The following is a 24617-nucleotide window of genomic DNA, read 5'->3' on the forward strand; positions in this document are numbered from 1 at the left end:
TTGTTTTGTTAATTTTATTTTTTTTTTTGGAGTTGTCTGCAATGTCTGGATTAGGCATATTTTACTTATTAATTTTTTAACCTCAACAAAGGATTGATTTTAGAGAGAGAAGGGAAAGAAAGAGAAAGAGAAAGAGAAACTGATCAGTTGCCTCCTGTATGACCCCAACCAGGGATCAAATACACAACCTTTTGGTATATGGGACTTGAACCAACTGAGCTACCAGGCCAGGGATATATTTAACTTATTAGTTTAGAAAATATAATTTTGTTAAATTTATGATGAAAAACGAAAATTCAGGGATGAACCAAATCTAGAACATGAGTCTTCAGGGTTCTCTATCTATGCATCTACTGCTAAGTAGATATCAGTTTTAATTTATATCAGTTGCTTCCCCTTAAAGTTTTCATTGATAAGTTATCATGGGTCATTTGTAATACTGATGACCTTTCTTCTCCTTTTAGGATATCTGTAAAGCCCTATGGTGTCATCGGATTGGAAGGAAGTGTGAGACTAAATTTATGCCAGCAGCAGAAGGCACCATTTGTGGGCATGACATGGTAGGATGCTGATCTTAGGCACATACATTGTCATATTTAGATGTCAGTCTTTCAGCCCATTCATCTCTCCTCATCTTATCTTGGTATTTTTAAGCCATTCTTTCTCATAAATATGTGCAGACCTATACATGTCAAAAGATTGTGTTTATATTGATATTATGAAGAGGACTTTTTTTTTTCCCACTGTGTTCAATGATATAATTGATGAGCTAGCTGGAATTAAGAGATGTGAATGTTCAGGCAAAGGTGACGGCTGAACCTATTTAGTAAGGGGAAACATTAAACCCTTAACGACCATTTAACCACCTAGAGATCCAGCACTAAGTAGTAATGTTAAAGCCACAGAGCATAGATTTGGAGACCTTTTCCCAGCCATGTGCCCCTCATGGAGCTGAGAGGGGTCAGGGCTGTGGGACTTCATTTTTTCAGCTGGGGTGAGGGAAGGCAGTAATGAAAGAGAGACTTTTTTTTGCTTGTAGCAAAGAATCAAAGAATTCAATGGATGAGGCTTGAGTCCTCAGACTTACTTTTATTTTAAAATTTTAATTTTTCTTTCTTAAATAATAATGAATCAAACTATTTGAAATTGTCACCCCCGTGTGCCAACAATGATCAAATAGCAACAATACATCATTAATAATTGAAATATTTTTACTGGCTTCTTATAAAAACAGCATTTTTTTCTCTCAGAACAAATCAGGTGGCTCTAAATTGCCCTACCCCTTACCCGCAGCCCACAGGACAGGCTCTGCCAGCCACAAGAAACAAGGCAGTTACTTCCCTCCTCTCAACAGAAGGCCTAGGTCTACACCAAGCTGTAGGTAGAAAATCCAACACCACTGAACACAATGTGAGATCTTGTGTAGCCTTTATGTAGGGTGGGAGTGAAGGAACCATGTAGATGTTAGCATGAATCCACATTGATGGGCCCTTCTCTTGAGAAAGGGGAGCTGATAGCATCTCCAGGGACAGACAAGCTCTGTGCAGATTATTTCATTTCAGAAAGCCCTGTGACCTCTGACGTGCATCAGTTATGACCTCCAGGCTCTGAGTCCAGGTGCCTTAGAGCAAAGTCACAGCCCACCCACTAGAAATGACAAGGTGTTGAGTCATGTGGAACCTCCAGCTGGATTTCTCTACCTGAGACTCGGTCTCAGCCGAAAATGAGATGTGAAAAGCACATTGTTTTCAGGAGAGGTCAGCGTCCACTCACTTGAGAGCTGACCATCTATGCAACACTAGTTAATTAAATGTGTCAAGTTCCAGCAGCTCAGCTGGGGTTTTTTCTATTTATGTTCCATTTACATGGATTTATAGAGCAATGATAGGTTTGGAAAGACAAAAGAAGCATCCTTAAGTGTGTTTGTATGATGTGCTACTAATGGTTAGGGACAAGAATGTCTGCTTATGGTACCAGACTCCCCATGACTGAGCATTGAGCATTGCAAGAGTGCTGATCCACCTATCGATCCATGAGGTCTTATCTACTATTTTTTTTTAACTTTTAGTGGTGCCGTGGAGGGCAGTGTGTGAAATACGGTGACGAAGGCCCTAAGCCTACCCACGGTCATTGGTCAGACTGGTCTCCCTGGTCACCGTGCTCCAGGACCTGCGGAGGAGGGGTGTCCCACAGAGACCGCCTCTGCGCTAATCCCAAGTAAGCAAGTCTGAATTTCCCAACTCACAAGTGAGCATCTCTCTGCCACTAGCCTTTCAAACAGTGCCTGTACCTGAGCTCAGTCGTACTCATTCTGTACTTCAAATTTTATTGTAAGAAAATTAAGTAGGAAAGCCTTTTCCCTCAAACAATTTTAAAACAATATTTCTTTGATATGAGATGCTTATAACTATCTAAACATAGCAAAAAGTAATAGATCCAACAGTGATATTCCAAAATTGGATTGTAACCATGTTTACTTGAAATGCCAAGGGCCTGCCTAAAGCAAAGAAAAAAATCATAAGAAAAGTATAGAGAATAAAAATGAATAAGAATCAATAAGAACAATTATTTTATTTGAAAAAAAAATAATTTTTTGGTTTTCATAAAAAATATTTACTTTTCCAGTATATGCTTTAAATGTGGTGGCCTCCTGTTATATGACAAGAATGTTAAATGCAGTATGTGATAAAAACAAATTTTTGATTTTTCATCATATATATTCACCTTTCCAACATGTGCTTTAGTTGTGGCCTCCTGTTATATGACAAGAATGTTAAATGCAGTCACCAGTACAGTGGAGTGAATGGATTTCTAAATCCTCTTTTTGTGCCTAGGTTTGTTTAAGATATGTCATATTGCCATTATCTCAGGCCTGGCTGTAACATGTGAGATCCAATAGGTTCCTGCATGGACAGGATGCTCTCGTCCTGGTGGTCCACATGAATTCTGAGCGGGTAGCAGAGAACCTGGGGCATTTGCTGTCAGTGCCAACCAGTGGAAGGTGACTGTTACTTCTGACCCAATCGGGTGCCCTGGCCTTATCACAGGAAGCTAGTAGTGGAAAGAAGTGGTATAATTCAATTTCACTCTCAGTTCTGCTTTCTATCAACTGTGTAATTCTGGGAGAGCCACTGACCTCCCTTATTGCCCCCTCCTTTATGGAATTCGGAGCAATGCTGACCCTATTCCCGCAGAAGGAGGCTGGGAGGCGGCCATTAACAAATACACACAAACCCGCTTACCACATTCTAACCTTTTCCGCCATCATTGTAAACTATACACTCAATAGAAAAGGAAACACCACCCATGTCGCTAATATATAAGAAACTATCAGTGACTACTTAGTAAATGACTTAGCCCCTGTAAGTAATTTAACAAATCTGCTACATCTCTCCAATAAGCCCAATTTGAAGGAAGGGGCAAGTCCCTATTAAAATGTAAGGTTTCTAACAGCAAAATATGTGTTCCAGACCATCCCATGGCGGGAAGTTTTGTGAGGGCTCCACTCGCACTCTGAAGCTTTGCAACAGTCAGAAATGTCCCCAGGATAGTGTTGACTTCCGCGCCATGCAGTGTGCGGAATACAACAGCAAACGGTTCCGAGGGTGGCACTACAAGTGGAAGCCTTACACGCAAGTAGAAGGTAAATCCCAAACCCTACTCAGTAGTGATAGCCTCCTAGTTGATTATCTTTCCTCCTGAAAGAACTACATGATAGATGGTGTGGTGTTCAGGTAGATCAGATACCCCTATATGAGGTCAGTGTCACAGATGCCCTTTCTGGGGTAATTTGACATATGGCCACTGGCATCTTAATCTAAACTTGACCAGCTGTGTGGTCAGAAATTAACAAGCCAAACAGAGAGCACGTATATAATACCATTCAATTTTAGAAGTGGTAAAAAATGCAAAGTAGATATCTTATTGTCAATGGATCAATGCTTATTTTAATTACAAATCCTTATAGTTGATGGTGATATTTCTATAAGCATGTCACCCAATGAACACATAATTGCCAAATAATGAAAGAACAATTTTAGTATCTTTTGGAAAATCAGACAATTTTAAAGTATACTATATTCAGAAAGTCTTGATCTGTAATATAACTATAAACTGAGATGTTTATTTGTGACATATGTAAGATTTTACTCTCAGTTGGAGAAAAATATGCATTCGTCTTATGATAATTATAACTTGAGCTTGGTAGCTTAAGTGGTATAATTTAAAAATAAGTCCAAAGAACATCTAATCATCTTATTCTTTGAAATTTGGAATATTGTCCAAGCAACACTCAAGAAATACATAAGTTGGAACTTCTCATGTGACATTTACTTACTTCATCACAATATATAATATTTTCATGCTGAGAGGTTTATGAAGTTAGTAGATTATGGAAAGAAAATTGTCAGCAATTTCACACAAAGCATTCCTGGTGGTATTTTCACTCTTAAACTCAGAGAAAATTAAGCCAGTGAGAAATAAGTAGGCAAGAGAAAAAAGTAGAAAGAACTTTGAAATTGGGGTCAAAAAATGTACGTGCTATTCCTGACCTTGCTAGTCTTCAGTAAATAAATTTATTAATCATGGGAGCACTAAATTTGATCTTAAAATTGTTCAAGTGGGTCTCATAAAATAAAGAAAATATTTGTAGATGAGTCTTGAGCCTATGAAAACTCCTAAGGCAGACAAAACGTTCATCATAAACAGTTCCCTTCTTACCAAGGAGAAAACAAAGGGATATAGTGTTTACAAAAGTTTGTATTTAACCATATAAATTATAAACCCTTGAAATGGAGTATTGAGAGAGGAAGTGAACTTTCCCAGTCTTAAGGATATGATGATACCCATGTTCTTTATGTATCAGTATTTTTTTACAATTATATTTATAGAAACATCGTTTTCTGGAGATTTCATCTAAAAGTGATTCCCTCTATCAGTTTAAAAAATATTATGTAATTTTTCAACTGTATTAGCCATTAAGAAATTCAATTCTTTTAATTCTTGTGTTACCTTTTATTTGTGAGAATTTGACATATTGTTATAAAATGGTAGTGACTTTTTCACATTTCTACAAGAGAGTAATTAATTATACTAGTGGAATAGTGAATAGTAATGTTGTAGTTCAAATCAACAAATGTTTATTGAATGCCTACTATGTGCCAATCACTGTGTAAAGAACCAAGACTAGTAAAGGAGAGAGTTGAGTAAAAAGTAACAGTGAACATTTAGATAATAATAAATTAAAGGGGAAAAAAACAAGCCTAAAGAAACAACCATACAAAAATGTCTTTGCAATGTATTATTGTGTGAGAGTTTATTTTATGGGCAAAAAAGAAAAAAAAAAGTCTATCTAAAATTTAGAGCAAAAATGATCAGAGCTTAAGTATCTTTCTTATTTGTGTTTGTGTGTGTATTTCTTTTTAAGATCAGGACTTATGCAAACTCTACTGTATCGCAGAAGGATTTGATTTCTTCTTTTCTTTGTCAAATAAAGTCAAAGATGGGACTCCATGCTCGGAGGATAGCCGTAATGTTTGTATAGATGGGATATGTGAGGTAATAATGATCGTTCATTCATTCAACAAACATCTCCAGACAGTCTGCTTTGTGCCAGGCATCCTATAAGAAGCTAGAGAGAACAGACAAAAAACAAGCCCTTTCCTTCCAAGTCACAGCCCAGTGGGGGAGAAGCCAGATGTACACATGCTGAGACACAGTGGTTTGTGGCACTGAAGGTGCAGAGCACAGGGAGAAGGAAAGAGCTCATTCTCTCTTAGATGTGGATCTGGGAGATTTGCAGGGCTCCTTGGAGAAGAGAGCTTCCAAGCTAAATCTGAAAGGGTGAGTTGGAAGGGGAATGTTGGGGAGGCAGGCAGAGGAGCATGGGTTGGTAAGACCCAACTCAGTCATCAGAGTACCCAGGCAGGGGTTGGGGTGCTGGGGGAGGTGAGGGGTGGGGAATGGGCTCTCATAAGAACAATCGCTGCTAGAATGAGGAGTCAGGTTTTGATCATTGTGTCTGTGTAGATCAGTCACCGGGATTGGGAACTAGAGGAATCGTGGGATCAGATGCAGTGGCTGGACGGTAGCGTGGAGAGTAATGAAGGGGTGGAGGCGGGGGACAACTCAGAGCCAAGAGCCACTCTGCAGCTGTTACAGGGGTCTCCAGAAGACCCAGTAGCCTCAACATCTATTAGAGAGGGATTTAGGTGACAGGCTGCGAAAGACTCAGTAACTAAGTGGACATCACCCTTGGAGCTTGTTGCCACGTGTAGAAGTAAGTTATGGAAAGAATTTCATTATAAACAAAGTGATGGTGTGACCAGATCACATACAGAAGTTACTCAATATTCTTATTCACTGGAGTCCAACAACCTCAGTTCAAGTTCTAGTTATACCATGGTAAAGTAGAACCACCCACTAAGCCCTTGGTGTAATTCTTTTTAATGCATGAAGATTAGGCTAGATGATTCTAATAAGATCTTTTTCAGCTTTAAAATGCTCAAGTCTCTACCTGTTTTGTCTAATTAGTAGTTGATTTGTTAAATATTTCAGTATTTTCAGGTATTCTTAATGATAATGTTGCAATCCCTTATTTGTAATTTTGAAATCTAAAAAATACTCTGAAATAGAAAGTTTGTTTGGATGGAAAATATAAGCTGACCTGAATTTGTTTGGTGGTTAAAACCTGCCCTGACCAGATGTAAGACTATTTGATAGTTTTCTTTTAACCGTGTAGTATGAAGATGTCTGTGTTTTGTTATAGAAACATCATTGCTATCCTAGGCCCATCTGGGACTTTCACATTATATACACAATATGTCAATTTCCGTCCTAAAATCTCTGAAATGTATCCGTCCCTATGGATTACAAGCAAGGGATTGTGGACTATAGTTATTTCATTTCTGAATAGATTTTTTTTCACATCTATAGACTTTGTTAAGAAATATAAAACTAACAAGAATTGTACAAATAATGAGTTCCTAAGATTGTAAGAGGGTGAACAAATATGCCCTTTATATAATTTACTGCTGGGAATTACTTCCACATGGCATGTGCTACTTCTCTGCCATTGAACAAGGAGATTCAAAAGCACCAGGGCACATTCCAGTGGACCCTTGTGAGAACACATTGCTTGTCATTTGTATTAAGTGCTTTATGTCAGTCTGCACTTGACCCATGTTTCCAACATAACAGTTGGATAGATGCAATTCAGGGCTCAGGATACAATAGCTGTGAGCAATCCTGAAGAGTTCAGGTTATGTTTGACATTTAAAGTTATCTGACTTTGGACCTGAAGAGTAGATTTGCAGTCTTGCTGTGCACATATTGGGTATCCAATAAATATTTGTTAATTTCCCTGTGTTGGAATTTTCAACTATAGCGGGGAGGAGGTTTCCTGCTTTAGGTTTGTGATGTTGCTCGTGTTATCTTTTCTTTCATGAATGACGTGTGACCTCATGAATATCCCAGAGAGTTGGATGTGACAACATCCTTGGATCCAATGCCGTGGAAGACTCTTGTGGTGTGTGCAAGGGGAATAACTCAGACTGCACAGTGCACAAGGGCCTCTATGCCAAGCACCACCGCACCAACCGTGAGTATGCCACAGCTGTCTGTGGCGGTTGAGAGACAAGATTGAAATGGGAGCTCTTTGGTGGGAAGAATTTGAGGTGTAGTGAATACAGCAGGTGTTAAGACTCTTGACAGGGGATGGAGGTGAGCAAATGGGGGTGGGGGATAGTCTGCAATAGTGTCAACAATAAAAATTAACAGGTCCCACAACTGCCTCCTTTTCTGCTTACTCTCAATCCTTTGTTTTGATAGAAAGTGGTTGCTAGGTTATTTGAATCAGAATCATCCTTAGGAATAGTGAATATTACAATAACTCACCTTCAATTACAAATAAGTCATTCATAGGATTCTCACGTTGTAGTTATGGAGTACTGAAGGTGCTGAGAGATTTGGCCTTGGCATAATTGAATGAAATACCCCATCCTCCCTGCTCCTGTCTGCTTTAATCTAGAGTATTATCAGATGGTTACCATTCCTTCTGGAGCCCGGAGTATTCGCATCTATGAAATGAATGTATCTACCTCCTACATTGCTGTGCGCAATGCCCTCAAAACATACTACCTGAATGGACACTGGACCGTGGACTGGCCCGGCCGCTACAAGTTTTCAGGCACTGCCTTTGACTACCGACGGTCCCACAGAGAGCCAGAAAGCTTGACCTCTGCAGGGCCAACCAACGAAACACTGATCGTGGAGGTAGACTTTAGCTTCATTGTTTTGGGGCTTGATTTGGGGGTCTTATAGCATTTCTGTTGGTCCAAGGCTATTGGTGTAATTTTAAGTGCACAGAAGCATGCTTACAATTAGGTAATGCATCAGAAACAAGACTAGTCAATGCGTAGGCTGAATGGGTCAGTGGACTTTTTTAATCATCTTCATTTCTTGGTGCAGGATTAAATGCGTATTTATGCACATCTGTCAGTCTTTACAAATGTCTGCTTCTCTTCTGTAAGATCTATGGCTGGGAGAGGCTTTGTCTGTGCCTCCTGACCCTGAGCTGCTTCCTTCACCCTGTGGTAAACTTATTCACCTTGCATTCTTGCCTTGATTATTTCTCTCTCACCATCTCAGGCTATTAGCTTTAATAATCATAGAGAAAGAGCAATGGGTCAGGGTTGAAAATGAGTTCAGCTTATTAGGAACTGTGCCTATGGAAATAGAGTCACAGAGCCTCAGGGTGTCAGAAGGGGAGCAGCTCAATGGCCTTGCAGTACAGCCCACTCTCCAGGGTGCCAACCTGCCCTACACCAACAGAGACTTGAGCTGAGTTGTCAGGGAGGGGACTGTGGTGCCAGGGTGTCAGGGAAGGGCCAGCGTCATTATCCACTGGAACATCACATCAAGGATGCATAATGGCTCTAAAGCTCGGAGCTGCTGATGTCTATCAACAGGATAATGGTGATGTTGCTTTAAAAATAAATAAATAAATAAATAAATAAATAAATAAATAAATAAATAACATTTTCACTGAGATCAGTGGATCTGCTACACTTATGAGAGAAAAGATGGTTACTGGTCCTTGTGTTCAGGTTTTACACTGGAAGGTGAAGCGTTCAGATGCAATGTTATGCCCTAAACCAGTGATGGGCAACCTTTTGAGCTTGGTGTGTCAAACTTCGCCAAAAAACTGAGCATAACTCGGGTAGTGTGTCACTTTGAGGAAAAAACATTATTTCGCAAATGTTTCATCCTCAGGAGCAGCAGATGTTTCATCCTCGGCATGCGGCCGCCTCAGTGGCCGCGTGTCATCAGAAATGGCTTCATGTGTCAGTGCTGACACGCGTGTCATAGGTTCGCCATCACTGCCCTAAACCATGGCTCATAGATATGCTGGGCCTGAGAGATCATCCTGACTAGTAAGATATGTTTCTCCTGGAGCTCCCGGGTACACACCAACAGGCACCCAGTCATTTAGGAAGTCCTCTGACTTAGTTTTGGCAGTGGCATGAATGACATCACTTCAGCATCCTGGGTTGTTACTAGGAAGTGTGACAGTGCTTTTTAAATATCACTTTCTGATTCGCTCTCATGGGGAGGATTTGCAGGGAAATCAGAAGGAACATGGAGAGAAAGCAAGAAATAACCTAATACGCAAAGACATCTGAAGTCTTGTGTGGAAGAAACACTGAGTATATGGCAAGTCAGATGTCTATATAGTTACTAGATAGACTTGAGTCCAGTTGGGAGTTTATTCCTGTTCAGAAAGTTAATACAAATTTTGGAGACTAAACACTGTTTATTTTATCATTTTAAACAACGTTTTGTTGACATTGTTATTGTTTCATGTATTTAAAACAAATCATGTAGTTATTGGTTCCATTTTAACTAGTTATGTTCTCCCCACCACCACCCTCCTCCCATCCCTGTCTGATGTTGTAGCTTCTGCTCCAGGGCAGGAATCCAGGCATTGCCTGGGAATACTCGGTGCCTCGGCGGGGAGGTGAGCAGAAGCCCAGTGCCCAGCCCAGCTACACGTGGGTCATCGTCCGCTCCGAGTGCTCTGCTTCCTGTGGTGGGGGTAGGTCACTTCTCTGTCTCTCCTGCTAGTGGGTACAGAGGTGCCCGGAGCACAGTCAAGTGGTGACATGTACTACACTGGTCCTCATCATGTCCTAACGAGTCATCCAAGGTGTCTGCCTGAGGGAAGCAGTAATATTTCCAGAAGCAGAGGAGAGAACAGTGGTCCTGAGTATCACTTGAAAGCCTCAACTACTTTCTCTGGTTCATCTGCATTAGCATGTAGCTTTGAGGAAATCCTTTAGTGAATTGGTTTCTGCTTTTCATCTAATTTAAGGGTTTTTTTGCAAAATTTTGTTATGAGATTATTCAAATGAAAGTCACTCAACTTATTATGTATATCACTAGAAACCCGTTGCACGAAGTTTCGTGCAATAGACTTTCACCTGGCTGCCGGCAGCAGTTTTCCGCCGGACCAGTTTTCCTCTGGCCACCCGCCGATCAGAGCGCCTCCCGCCAGCGCAATCGGCTACCCTGAGAGGAACTCCGATCCGGGAGGCGCTCCGATCGGTGGGTGGCCAGAGGAAAACTGGTGCTGGCGGAAAACTGCTGCCAGCAGCCACGCAATCAGCCACCACCAGCATCTTCCGCCGGCCCCATGGGTCCTTCCGCAGCGCTGGCCTAACGGCCAGTGGGAGGAGCGGGAGTCGGGGACTCGCGAGTCCCCGCCCCCCGCTCCTACCGCCAGCCAATCGGCCACCCTGAGTCCCGCCCCCCGCACCTCCAGCCGGCCCAATCGTGGGCGTAGCGGAGTGATGCAATTTGCATATTGCCTTTTTATTATGTAGGATGTTCCCAATGAGAAATAGAAGCTTGCATGAAAAGCATAGTGATATAGAATGAGTTTTTTATCAAATGGTCTTGTTCAAAAAATTCAGTGGAAAGAAATTGGCTATAAAGTTGTACACTGAAACTCAAAGAGAAATTATAAGAATCTTATTAAAATTGCAGTGGAAGTGACAAGAAACAACATTTCAAAAGAATCTCACAAGACAATGGATGGCTTTTTAATGTTAATACTATAAGAATATTAAGCACATGTTTAGATTGTTGAAGTTGATTCACTAGAAGACATTTTTAGCTAGAGCCAGTATGGACTATCTGGTAAAGAGTGGCAAGTAAATATTTGCAAATTTAGAAACAAAATAGTAAATACTGTCTGATATTTTAGAAACAAATTTCCACTCAAGCCAATGTATTTCATCTTTGTGTATTCTCAGTTTTAATAATTAAGAAATTAATTGACAGTACTATATTTAAATATAAAAATGGTACATAAATGAGAACTTGCATAAAATAAGAATCTAATGAATGAATGAAGAAAAATAATAATGAACTCATATTCTTAATAAAGAAATGAAGAAAATGAAGAAAAACTGAAAGATTCACAAAAATATCATGGTCTAAAAAGTTAACACTATGTACTTGACATATGTTAATTCTTTCCATTTTAAGCTAAGAATAAAATATTCAAATTATATTTAAATTCTGATATTAAGAAATCCTAAGGGAAAAAAAATGTGATTCCCTCTGTACAGTTGGATAGCAAGCTAGTGGCTCTAATGGCAACTGAAAAGCTCCCCACCTCTTCTGTCATTCAAGAACCAATATCAGGGCCCTGGCTGGTAGCTCAACTCATAAGAGCATCGTCCTGATACACCAAGTTTGCAGGTTTGATTCCCTGTCAGAGCACATACAAGAATTAATCAATGAATGCACAAATAAGTGGAACAACAAATTAGGAATTCCCCCACTCTGGTGTACCTTCCCTCTTCTGATTTTTGGGTCTTCATGCTTGTGTATTGCAGGACCACAGTATATCCAGCACTCCCTGTAGTTAACGACGCATGTTTCTCATGGGGCAATGTGCATTCATTTGTGTAATATTTTCTAGTTTTCTGTGTAATTTTGCTTAAATGATTGTTTTATAAGGCTTTTGGCAACAGCTGGAATTAATTCTATAGTTAGAAATATTGAAAATTTGGAGATTTTGATAAAATTAGAGTCTTTTAAAGACTGGATACTCCTCTTCCCGATACTTTGGCAAAATGTGAAGATTTCAAAATGCTTTCCAAAGAACTGGCCAGGGCTGGTTTCTGAAAAGATAAAGGCAGAGTCTGGCCACATTGATCATGACACTCACCACCTCCCAGGGCCAGGGTTCAGCTCTGGGCTTTCCAGTTAAAGGATATTTTCTCTGACTGTCTTTCTTTTGCCTTTGAATTGCATACTTTTCTCTCTTATCTATGAATATGGATCACTTTAGAAAATTGGCTTGATTCTGGCATTTCCGCAGACTAGATGATATTTCTTTATGACAAACAGTTGAGTGATTGTGAGTGCTGTTGAGAAATTGCTTCACAGATGTGCCCTTAGTCAGAGAAATAATACCTGTAAAAGTTCAGCTATATGGCTGAGCAGACCCCATTCCATCAAAAGAAACTCATCTGAAAGCATAGTTACCTACCACCTCCTGTAAAAATAGAACTTGGAAAACCTATGTTCTATTGGACATGTACTGTTTATGTATATTTTTATTTTCTCAGAATATTCAGATATTTGAAAAATGTCAAAGGAACATTTAATTTCATTTTTATGTCCATTATTGTTTATATGGGCTGAGGAAATAAAATTTAAATTAAAATCCCAAGTATCCTTCTATAAACAGATTTGACCTCAAAAATTAACTCACCAGACATCAAGTATATACTTGTTGAATAAATGAACACAAGATCTTAACCACTTACTGATTTATCAATATGCAAGACCCATGTTGATTTTAAAGATGTTAAAATATAATGGGGAAATGCATGTGTCTTAAAACTGATGAAATTCACTAATAAAAGTCATGAGGAGTGGTCAGAAAAGTAGAATATCAACAGCTGGCCAATAGGTCAGTAACACAAAGACATGCAAATACAGTAAAGTGTGTTTTTTTCTCAATGAACTTCATTAGCTCTTCACCTGCCTTTTACCATGGGGCATGTCCCTGAGTCTTTATTATGCATCTCGCCCTTTCATACAGGGCAGATGACCACCCGAGAAGGCTGCTACAGAGACCTGAGGTTTCACGTAAATACGTCATTCTGCAATCCCAACACCCGGCCTGCCACAGGGGTGGTGCCTTGCAAAGTATCTGCCTGTCCTCCCAGGTAAGAACCACCAGCCCATCGGAACTAGTTTCATAGTTTTGCAAATATACTTGGGGAGTCCTAGGAGCTCCTGTGTCTAAAGGTACAAGCACTGAGTACCATCACATAGTCCCTACTAGCAAAGAGTCCAAAGTCACCAGGACTGCCTGAACAAGCGAGCATTAAAATGTTTCTGGAAAATCTTGTGAATGTCAGTGGAAGTTCTTAGAGTAGCATCCTTTTCGATTTTTACTTTAATCTGCATGCTGCCAGGGATGACAGTACACTGCAGTGATAGTAAAGTTTTAGCTCTCAGCTTTCTGTCTCCTTCCTACTATTTCTTTTTTTTTTAATGTTATTAAATGTATTGGGCTGACATTGGTTAATACAATTATATAGGTTTCAGGTGTACAATTCTATGTTACATCATCTTTATATTGTATTATGTATTCACCCTCCAAAGTCAAGTTTCCCTTTGTCACCATATAGTTGACCCCATTTACCTTTTTCTCCCCTCCAGCTCCCTTCCCCTCTGATAATCACCATACTGTTGTCTGTGTCTATGAGTTTTATTTGTTTGTTTGTTGTTTTCAGTTTTATACCCCACATATTAGTGAAACCATATGGTTCTTGACTTTTTCCATCTGACTTATATATTTCATTTACTTTTTAAAAATATATCTTTATTGATTTTAGAGAGGAAGGGAGAAGGAGAGAGAGCTAGAAACATCCATGATGAGAGAGAACCATTGATCGGTTACCTCCTGCATGCCCCCTACTGGGGATCGAGCCTACAACCCAGGCATGTGCTCTTGACCAGAATTGAACCCAGAACGCTTCAGTCCACAGGCTGATACTCTATCCACTAAGCCAAACCAGCTAGGGCTGGATATTTCTAAATAAAGCTCAGGTTTACTGAGATGGTGGCTTGGGAAGGACCCAGGAGGCAGCTGTGGTCCTGCCCTGCTCTCATCAGCCATCACACTCTGGGCACGTCCTTAGTCTCTCTGCTCCTCACTTTCTTCATCTTTTCGGGGCTATGTCACATGTAAAAATCATCTGAGTAACAAATTTAATAAATTAAATTCTAACTCCAACTAGAGCTTCAGACAGACAAGGCACTACGTACAAAATAGTCTTATACATCTTGATTTTAAAAACCCATAAGCTGGGATATAGATCCCAGGTTTGCTGAACTGACCCTCCCAGCATAAAATTGATGCTTTTCCTGAAGATGGTAAAGTAGAGGAGGGTGAGAGGCACTGTCTGCTTTCGTCTCTGACTTGTGTGGTCCCTGGTCACTTGCTCAGGATAGTGATGAGGCCACTTATCAACATTTAAGGGGCAAGAGACCTTTCTTCCTACTGGGATGCCTGGATGGGCATCCCTGGAAAGATCCTGTACTCCCAGCCCACCTGTCCCCTCAGGGGCCAGGGACTCACTACTTCAGATTCACTGACATTGCCTCAGCCAGGATCTCCTGTCCTCCCTCCCAGCAGGATGCCAACAGAAGAAGTGAAGCAGGTCTTTCCATGTGTGTCCTGCAACAACTCTGCCTCCTCCTCCTCTTCCTCTCACCCGTCCATGGGCTGCAACAGGCTTGGCTGTAGTGAGCCAGCTCTAGTCACGTGGGCAAGGGCACCTGCAAAGTGGGTGGAGTCCCAGGATGGAGGGTGTTGGAATGAGCAGAGCTACCACACCTTCCTATCTGTTCAGGCTTCCTCTTGAAAGGGACATGCCACCTCCCGGGGTTGAGCCCTGGTTACATGGTCTCTGTTGGTGCAGCTAAGCCACTCTCCTAACTCTTATGTGCCTCACCTGTGAAACCTGGGTCCCAGCACTCCATTCTGGCCACCGCCTCGGTCATGGCAGCTCATGTGCTCCCATATCCTATTGTCCTTATGTCTTCCTCGGATGCCAGCATTTCTACCCTCTCTGTCCAGCATGTCACGTCCTCTCCCCAGTACAGAGTCCATGAGTAGTGCAGTGCTGCCATCCTTCTCTGGAGAGCTGGCTTAACACTTTCTCCCAATTCTTCCTCCTTATCCTTCCCCAGAGACCCAACTTGGCTACATCCAATTTATCACCCATTCCACACATAGAGCTCAGTTGTTAAATACTGCCAGAAAATGTGCAAGCCCCTGTTCTTGCTCAAAAAGGTCACCATCTCACATAGCCACCCCAGGATGGCAGCCAATCCTTACACCCTTGACCAGTCATTTCCTCTCTCCCAGGACAGTGATTTGCTATTCCCTTCAGCCTCCTCCAGCATTCTTTCTTCTCCCATTCTGCACTCTGGGCCACAGCCTCAGACCTCAGAGATGGGAACCAGGAAACAACCACCCTTCCTCCCATGAACAGCCCACCTGGGAGTCCAGCCCTCACATTGCTTTTGCCAGTGGGCTAATGTCCCGCCTCTTCCCGAAAGCTTTCCTAGAGCATGTCTCTGCTTCCCCCTTGGTTTCACACTTGTTGATTTATTCAAAGAAAGATTTTTAAATGGATGTTGGACTTCCCCTATACTCTGTTGTAAATATGTATATATGTGGAGGCACTAATTTTTCCTCTAAGTCCCCTGTTCTTCCCATTGATAGTCTCACTTGGCCTTCCCTGCAGTTTATCTTTCTGGTTTTGAGGGATCTAGAGCCGATGACATTTCTGTGTTCTTCCATGTCCTGTATTCTATACTTAACTCGTTCAGGCCCGATGTTATAGGTAAATTCTGGTAAGAGCTCTGCGTGCCAAAAGGAAAGGCATTGTTCCGGGAGGAAGGGTCTATCTGGGGAAGGTGAACCTGGTGTATGGGAGCAGCAGGTAGAAAACACACTGAGAGCTCGCCAGAGTCACCTAAGAAAAACCCAGAGGCCCCATCTTAACTCTTTGACTTATGTCTCACATTTTTGAATATGTGCATTTTCTCCTAAAAGAGAAAGTTTTGGAAGATGATATAAATCCCAGCTGGAAACCTACTGCTATGCTTTTCTGCTGGGAGAGAACTCAGGGGACACCCCAGCCAGTAGCAGGGGCTGGAGGACTAGCGGCCCCAGAGGTTCCTATGGTTCAGGTGGGACAAACATCCTGGCTCCCATCCCACACCTCTGCTTGGAGTGGACTTAATGGGCCTGGGTGATGCCAAACAAAATATTGTATGTGCTAGGCAGATTGTGTGTGATTAAAGGTGTGGGCTGTGTAGTCACCAACCTAGGTGCAAACCCCCTTTGTCTGCACGTCTTCTACGTAATTCGGGAAATACAGGGAAGGATATGCTGAGGAAATCCACATAAATGCTCTTAGCACAGCACATGTGCTAAATACACAATAAATCTTGGCTGTTTTAATTTTGCTGTAAAAGGAGAAACAAATTCACATCAGTTACTTATTTAGTCTGTGAAGCAAAACTATCAATGACGAAGCACAGAAGAATGAACCTATATTATATATATTAATCCTCGTGGAGTTTTGTTTTAACAATTGAATTGGGAAAATAGATCTTAATTTAAAAAGTTGCTTTGTTTCCCTCTGAGATGTGAGATACATTTCTCTCTTGCCCAGAATACCGACAATATTTTGTTCCTGATTAAGTGGGCAGAAAGCCCCAGTTTTATATTTCGGAACATGAGAGCGTGTTTTTCTTATTAGAGCCTGTCTCCACTGAGGTGTGGGGCCCTCTCCAAGCCCTGGTGTCCTGTGGTGTCCCTCTAGTGGCCTCCCAAAGCCAGAGTGACTGCAATAGCTCATTCTCTCACATCTCGCTCAGCGGACAGGATGGCCGGATGCAGTGGGGTGCAATCTGGTGTTCCATGTCCCATGTGTAGGAGGGTCCCAAAAGGATTGGGGAGTGGGATCTTTAAAACATCTTAATCCACAGCCTTCTCATTTGTACTTTAAATAAAAAAGAAAAGCTGCTCTTCTGCTTCGAACCTCTGACCTCCTGCATCAGCGTCCAAATGGCATGCCTGGGCAGTGTCTAAGGCTCACTCAGCTGGAGCGCTGGCAAGCTCCTGGGTCATTAGCAGGATGGGGGTCCCAGGACATGAATCTCTGCAGGGGGCAGAGTACGAGGAATCCAGGGGTCTCCTTGCTGGAGGAAGATGATCTTAAAAAGTCTGGTTGGCTCCAGCCTGCAGGAGCATCATGGCTCAATGACAGGGCTTAGGCAATTCCCAGCTGCTCCTCCGGAAGGCAGCTGAGTAGACACATAACCTCAGGTCTCTCCTCCTGGCACCAGGCAAGGCTGGCTGGGCAATGGCCTCGGAACAGACTAGCAGTGCACAGCACACCCCCTCCCTCTACCCATAGCTCAGCTGCCTCCATCTTCATTTTAGCATGAATCAGGCATTTTTATCTCTTGCTTTTGAAACACGAACTATAAATCACACAGATATTTATTTCCTTTCTTTTTCTCAGTTTATCTAAGTGGAGTGGCTCCTCGTGTCATTTATCTTAACTAGCTCGTTTTCAAAGCATAAACCCATAGGATGTGTGCTTTCCTGGACAGTGGATTGAAGATTCAAGAGGAAATGCTTTCCAGATGCTAAAAGTATACTCTTCCCCTCCCTGCAGTATTCTTCTAGGAATGCAGAGGAACAATTTAGATGAAAAATATTGCGATCAAAAGCCTTGTTTTCTCTTCTTAGGAATCCGTGCAAAGGTACCCTCTCTCTGTGATCCTCTGCGCCTGATCTTTGGATGGTCATATTATCGTTGCCATTACTGTGTTGACTCCTTACAAACCCCCTTCGCAGAATGGTTTCATTCTGTGGACTGAAACTTATCAGCAATGTTTCACTTGAGGCCAGTATTTTCGTATTGTATTTTTAAGAGAAAGGAAAGATGTGGGTCAGGTATAGGGTAGGCTGTTTGAATATTAATTGAATATTGAACAAGGATATGTAATCATTCTGTTTGTTTAAAATTGTTTATTTAAAACTCTTCTTTAGACACCACCCTGAAAGGTGTTGATTTGCAAACATCTCTCCCATGTAGCCCCACCTGTGCTGAATGTCCATATTCAGTCATGTTTACCACCAGAGTCCTCCTCCTTTTTGTCCACCTCCCCACCCCGCCTTTATAAGAGTTTCACTAAATAAAAATTTTTAAATCTCTGACCTCACAGGACTAGTAAATGTGAGTAGATAAGTACAGTGACACATGTAACCTTGAGAGAGCTTTCGCTTAAGAAGGAAACCAAACTAATTGACTTCTGAACTTGATACAGGAGTTTAATAATTTATTTTGCAATTCACCTTAGTATTTATCAGGTGGTATGAGATTTTTCTGACAGGTCTGAATATGATTACTACATCTTAGAATTTTCTCATCCCCCCCCCCTTGGGTTTCTGCTTAAGTAGTCTTTTTTGTGTGTGTGAAGTTTCCAATAAATGTTACATATCTTTCATTGCATTTTTATGGGCATGCATAGATTTTTAAAAAATATTCCCAGAGCCAAAGATATTCTCAAACTCACTTGTTTAGATGAATTAAATTTCAATTAAAACACCACTTTTAAGACAAGACCTCATTTTGATGAAGGAGTAGTGTTGCAAAATAAAAAATATGACACATGAGAGTATAAAACTTTTTTATGTGCAACTTGATTTGTTTTCCTATAGGTTCCATATAATTTCAGGGCAAAACGACCTGAAACAGAAAAAAATTCTTAATATGCTTCTGACTGTGGTCACCAGGAATGCAATGGTCACAAAGGAAAGACAACAGTCTCCTACAATATTTACATTTGTCTGGATCCAATGCAAAACAGGAATCCAAGTGAAAATTCCACTTCCACCTCCAGCTGCCACATTACTGCAGTCTTGTTACACTTTTATGTCAAACAAAATTCCAACAATAAGAGAGTTTTTATTTTTGATGTGATATTACATATTTTCTTAATTTAAAAAAGAACTACAGAAAAGAATTCATATAAATTCTCAAAATTCAATACTTAATTCTAGGTGTTTGCTTCTGACATTTATTTTTTTGTTTTTATTTTATTTAGTAACAGCATGCAGATCATCTTAAAAGGCATATTGTATTTTAAAGTTGACTATGAGAAATCATCATCCCTGCTGCAACTGTCATCCCACCCCCAGTCCCACTAACCCGTGGCAACAATTTCAGTTACTTTGTCTCTCTCCTCTGGTATGTGTTCTAATATTTCTAAACAGTATGCCTAATTATCATTTTTCTATTTATTGGTTTTAGAGATTATTCTCTTAACCGTCATAGGGAGGATATAGCCCTTTTGCATCACTTTTTATGACTCACATCACTTTTAACACCAACTTCCTTGGCCTCCATTCTTCCAATATGGTGACATTCCATTATTATTCACTATTCACATCCTTATTATCAGTCCTTGCTGGCTAAGTAGGATATCCTGATTCTGTCTTTCTGTATATAAAATTTCATTGTTTCCAAAAGTTAACTGCCTGAATTTTGTCTCCTTGAGTTTCTTTATATATTTATAGTGTATGGATTCATTTAACCAATATCAGTTGGATGTCTCCTATGTGTCAGGCACTTGGTATACATTAGTGAGTGAACAAAGGTCCCTGTTCTTGAGGAGCTGATTGGGGGAGAGACACACTCAGCAATAAGCACAAGATATTTTTAAATGATGGCCCATTTTGGAAGGTGATCAGAGCTGTGGGTTAAAAGAAAAAATAGGGAAAGACAGAGGAGGTGGGAGCAGGGAGAGCAGGGGGTGCAGAGTGTGGGTGCCCCTCATAGAGAACAGGCCAAGGAGGAGGTGAGAACTTCATAGGCTTCTCACAGCTCTCCCCCACAGTCAGACATGTCAGAGTACCTCTCAGTTGGTTTTTCTTTTGGGAACCTCATCCCTGGGGCCACCATTCTTGTTCCACCTTGAACCTGTTGTGCTGCGACTCCCTCTGTTTCTCTGTGATAGGGATTAGTGTTTCCTGTACCTGTACCAGGCCATGGCCTGTCTTTGTTTACACCACATTCAGGGAACAACCTCTTTCCACTGTCTGAGAAAGTTTCCGGGAGCTGAACTTTCTCAGCTTCACCGGTGACAGAGAGTCTGAGAACAGAGTTCAGGGGGAAAATTCTCTCTCCCTTGGAGTTTAATGGGCATGACATCATTGACTTCCATCTCCTGTGACTGCCAAGGAGTCTGCTGCTATTCTGATTACATTTACCTCCTCCTTTTTGGAAGCCTTAGGGTCTTTTATTTATTCCTGGGTGACTAATGTGCTTTAATCTCATTGTATCTTCATTCATTTGCTGAGTCCATATGGGCCCTTTCAGTATAGTGGGAGAAAGGTTTTAATACTATTATCCTTCATTCTTTATATTCTTGCCTCTTGAATTCCTCATATATTAGATTCATGTTTTAATGTTCTTATGTTTTCTTTTCAAATTCCATCCCTTTATCTTTTTGTTTGGGGAGATTTTTATTATCTTACAAATTTCCTGCTCTTTGTTGCTCATTGTTTAATACCTGACAACAAATGTTTTCTTACTTTTGTGGTCTTTGATTGTAACCTTTCTTTTAAAGCATCTTGCTCCTCTCTTTATTTGAAAATATGATTATTATTCTTCCTTTACTTCTGTCGTTCTTTCTCTTTCTCTCTCTGTTTCTCTCTCCCCACCCCCCATTCTTCCTCTCTCCTCTTACCTGCAGAGTCTATTCCCTTCATTTTCCTTTTTCTACTAGTTGGTTGGTAGGCTTTTCTGTTGTCTTTCATTCTGAGATCTTCTTCCAAAGCCTAGCTGAGCTTATCTCTCAATTTGTTTCTAACTTTTGATTTATGTTTTTCTCCTCTTTTTTTTTTTTTTTTTTAATTTCTTTATTGATTAAGGTGTCACATATTTGTCCTCATCCCCCCATTCCCATCCCACACCCCTCCCCTTGGATGCCCCAACCCTCTGTTGAACTTAAGCATTGGTTAGGCTCATATGCATGCACACAAGACCTTTGGTTGATCTCTCCCCCCTCCCCCCACCCTCCCCTATCCTCCCTCTGAGGCCGATAGTCCCATCGATGCCTCCTTGTTTCTGGTTCTGTTCTTGTTCATCAGTCTATGTTGTTCATCATTTCCCCTAGATGAGCGAAATCATGTGTCACTATAGATATACTTATAAGAATTGAATGTGCGACGAGCAATAATAGTTATGCTGACAGGCAAATGAATCAGTCTGTGGTGAGTTTCTTTCTGGACCAACAGTTCTTTTGAGACCCAATATCAATGTCCACCGGTTCCCTATGAGTACATGTCGGCACTGACCCCTCAGCTCTGGATGGTGGACAAATGGTGGTAATGCAGGTCCGACTCCCTCTGGTTTGGTCTCGGCTGGACCCGGGGGCACTGTTTCACCCGGATCCAGGGGCCCGCGGCCTCGCCCGGACCCGGGGCCAGGCTCACCCGGATCCAGGGGCCCGCGGCCTCGCCCGGACCCGGGGCCCAGGGCTCACCCGGCTCCAGGGGCCCGCGGCCTCGCCCGGACCCGGGGCCCAGGGCTCACCCGGCTCCAGGGGCCCGCGGCCTCGCCCGGACCCGGGGCCCAGGGCTCACCCGGCTCCAGGGGCCCGCGGCCTCGCCCCGACCCGGGGCCCAGGGCTCACCCGGCTCCAGGGGCCCGCGGCCTCGCCCCGACCCGGGGCCCAGGGCTCACCCGGCTCCAGGGGCCCGCGGCCTCGCCCCGACCCGGGGCCCAGGGCTCACCCGGCTCCAGGGGCCCGCGGCCTCGCCCCGACCCGGGGCCCAGGGCTCACCCGGCTCCAGGGGCCCGCGGCCTCGCCCCGACCCGGGGCCCAGGGCTCACCCGGCTCCAGGGGCCCGCGGCCTCGCCCCGACCCGGGGCCCAGGGCTCACCCGGCTCCAGGGGCCCGCGGCCTCGCCCCGACCCGGGGCCCAGGGCTCACCCGGCTCCAGGGGCCCGCGGCCTCGCCCCGACCCGGGGCCCAGGGCTCACCCGGCTCCAGGGGCCCGCGGCCTCGCCCCGACCCGGGGCCCAGGGCTCACCCGGCTCCAGGGGCCCGCGGCCTCGCCCCGACCCGGGGCCCAGGGCTCACCCGGCTCCAGGGGCCCGCGGCCTCGCCCCGACCCGGGGCCCAGGGCTCACCCGGCTCCAGGGGCCCGCGGCCTCGCCCCGACCCGGGGCCCAGGGCTCACCCGGCTCCAGGGGCCCGCGGCCTCGCCCGGACCCGGGGCCCAGGGCTCACCTGGCTCCAGGGGCCCGCGGCCTCGCCCGGACCCAGGATTCAGCCTCACCCGGACCCAGGGGCGCACGGCCTCGCCCGGACCCAGGATTCAGCTTCACCCGGACCCAGGGGCGCATGGCCTCGCCCGGACCCAGGGGCACGTGGCCTCACCCGGACCCGGGGCCCAGCCTCACCCTGACCCAGTTCCCAGCCTCACCCATACCCAGGGGCACGCGGCTTCACCCGGATCCGGGACCCAGCGGGGTTTCGTCTTCTTGATCCCAATTCCTGTTGGTCAATTCCCTCTCAGCAATTCCTTCGGCCATTTTCTCAGAGTTCCAGGGCAGCCACCACAGAACTCGTTGGGCGGCGGGCTCGGCGAAGCTCCGGTGTGCCCGGTGCGCGGCGGCGGGCTGGTCCGGGGTGGCTGCGTCGGCCCTTGGGTCTGCAGCGGTGGCCGGTCGCCGAGCGTGCGCACCTGGCCGCTTCCGGGGTGTTGAGATTCTTGAAGGACTCGGAGGTCAGCAAGCGCGTAGTCTCCCGCCCCATGTCTCCCAGGGGCTCGTCTGTCCGTGCTCGGCAGCGAGTGAAGCCTTCCCCTCAGCCGGAGACCGCTGGGGGAACTGCACCGAGCACGTTTCAGGCCACCATTGTGTCGCCTGAGCCGTAGTTTTTAAAGTGTGGTCTTTGGGTCACCGGCATCAGCTTCATCCCGCGTACCCCTCTCTTTTATTCTAGTTGTATAGCATCCGCTCAGTTAGCCCTCCGGTGGTTCTGGATGGTGTCTGCTCTGCTCTCCTGTTGTAGTTTCAAAACCGTTGTGGTAGGCAGCAATCAGGCTTCTGCCCTATGCCTCCATCTTGGTCCTTGTTTGTATAGTTAAGTCTTGATTGTTGTTGGTGTCACTGGGAGGAATTGTCCTCCAGGCCTATTGGCCGTGCGGACCCTCTGTGACTATAAAGGAAGAGTTGCTGTGCGGAAGACACGCCTATGTGCCGGGTCTTGGTGCAGCAAGGCTTCGGCGCTCACTGCGTCTGCCTCTTGAATGTGTCCCTTATGGGAGTGGTCGAGGTCTGGTGTCATCTCACACCGACCACTAGATGCCCTCATTTCTGGGTCTCCAATGTAGTGTAGGTCAGCTACTGCCTGTGGCCCCTCAGCAGGAATTACAGCATCCCTTATATTCGTGACCTGTTTCGGTGCCTTCCCCTTTTGGCTGCCTCCCTATCGCTCAGCTTCCCCAATCTCCCTAGGTGGTCGCTCTTGATATCCCCCTTTGTGGGCTGAGTGCAAAGTCTTGGTGTTGTTAAGCCTTGATTGCTGTTGGTACACTGGGAGGATGTGACCTCCGGCCCAATTGGCTGTGAGGATCAGCTGTGTCTATGCCGGGAGACAGCCCCATTCAACTAGACTTGCAAAATTGTAAAAGCCTCTGTGTTCAGCTTGGATGGGGCGGAGTTACAGGGCGGAGCCTACCGCCTTGGCTTCCTGTCAGCCCCGCCCTATGAGGTTCCTGTGTCCCTCCGTACTCCCAGCAAACACCTCTGAGAGAAAAGTGCCCTGGAGTTTCGCGCGCTGCCAAACAGTCTAGTCTCTCCCCCAATGAATCTGGATTCCCAGATTCTCTCCCGGAACTGGGTTTCCGTGTAGTCAGAATTGGGGCTCACCTCAGTCTGGCGCTTTTGTCTCCTTCCCTCCAGGGCGACTCAGCGGCACAGTCAACAGCCCATCCTCCGCGCACAATCCCGTGCGCGCCTCCGGTGCTCTGTTCTTCGCCGCCTCTCTGCATCTCTGCCCCACAGCCCAGCTTTCCCCAGTATGAGCATGGCTTCCCCGGGTCTTTCCCGGAACTGGGGTTCAGTGCAGTTGGAACTGGGGGTTCAGCACAGTCCGGAGCTTTTGTCTCCTTCCCGCTAGGGCAATCCAGCGGCACAGGCAACAGACCCTCCTCTGCGCGCATTCCCGTGCGCGGCTCCGGCGCAGCTCCTCTGTGTCTCCGTCCCACAGCTCAGACTCCCCCAGCATGAGCCCGGCTTCCCAGGGTTTCGCCGGGAAATGGGGTTCAGTGCAGTCGGAGCTGGGGTTCAGCACAATCTGGCGCTTTTATCTCCTTCCCGCCAGAGAACGCCAGCCAGGCCGTCAGCCGCCCCTTCCTCTCCGGCTCCGTCTTCCCCGCACGCTCGCGGGCTCGTGTCTCCGCCTGTGTCTCCATACCTCAAGCTTTT

At 44.4% G+C, this 24617-nt stretch overlaps 1 protein-coding gene across 1 annotated transcript in view; it reads left to right on the plus strand.

Moving 5' to 3' along the window:
* Positions 1-495: 495 nt before the first annotated feature.
* ADAMTS16 (ADAM metallopeptidase with thrombospondin type 1 motif 16) overlaps positions 496-24617 on the plus strand; it is a 47861-nt gene continuing 23739 nt past the window's right edge. The window contains exons 1-8 of the mRNA XM_079787967.1: positions 496-560; positions 2069-2217; positions 3471-3643; positions 5426-5556; positions 7474-7597; positions 8027-8271; positions 9955-10093; positions 13118-13244. Of these exons, the coding sequence (XP_079644093.1) occupies positions 522-560; positions 2069-2217; positions 3471-3643; positions 5426-5556; positions 7474-7597; positions 8027-8271; positions 9955-10093; positions 13118-13244 (1127 nt within the window). The 5' untranslated portion in view covers positions 496-521. The remainder of the gene's footprint in view (positions 561-2068; positions 2218-3470; positions 3644-5425; positions 5557-7473; positions 7598-8026; positions 8272-9954; positions 10094-13117; positions 13245-24617) is intronic.

The sequence above is a fragment of the Cnephaeus nilssonii genome (assembly GCF_951640355.1).
Source record: "Cnephaeus nilssonii genome assembly, chromosome: 2".
NCBI lineage: Eukaryota > Metazoa > Chordata > Mammalia > Chiroptera > Vespertilionidae > Cnephaeus > Cnephaeus nilssonii.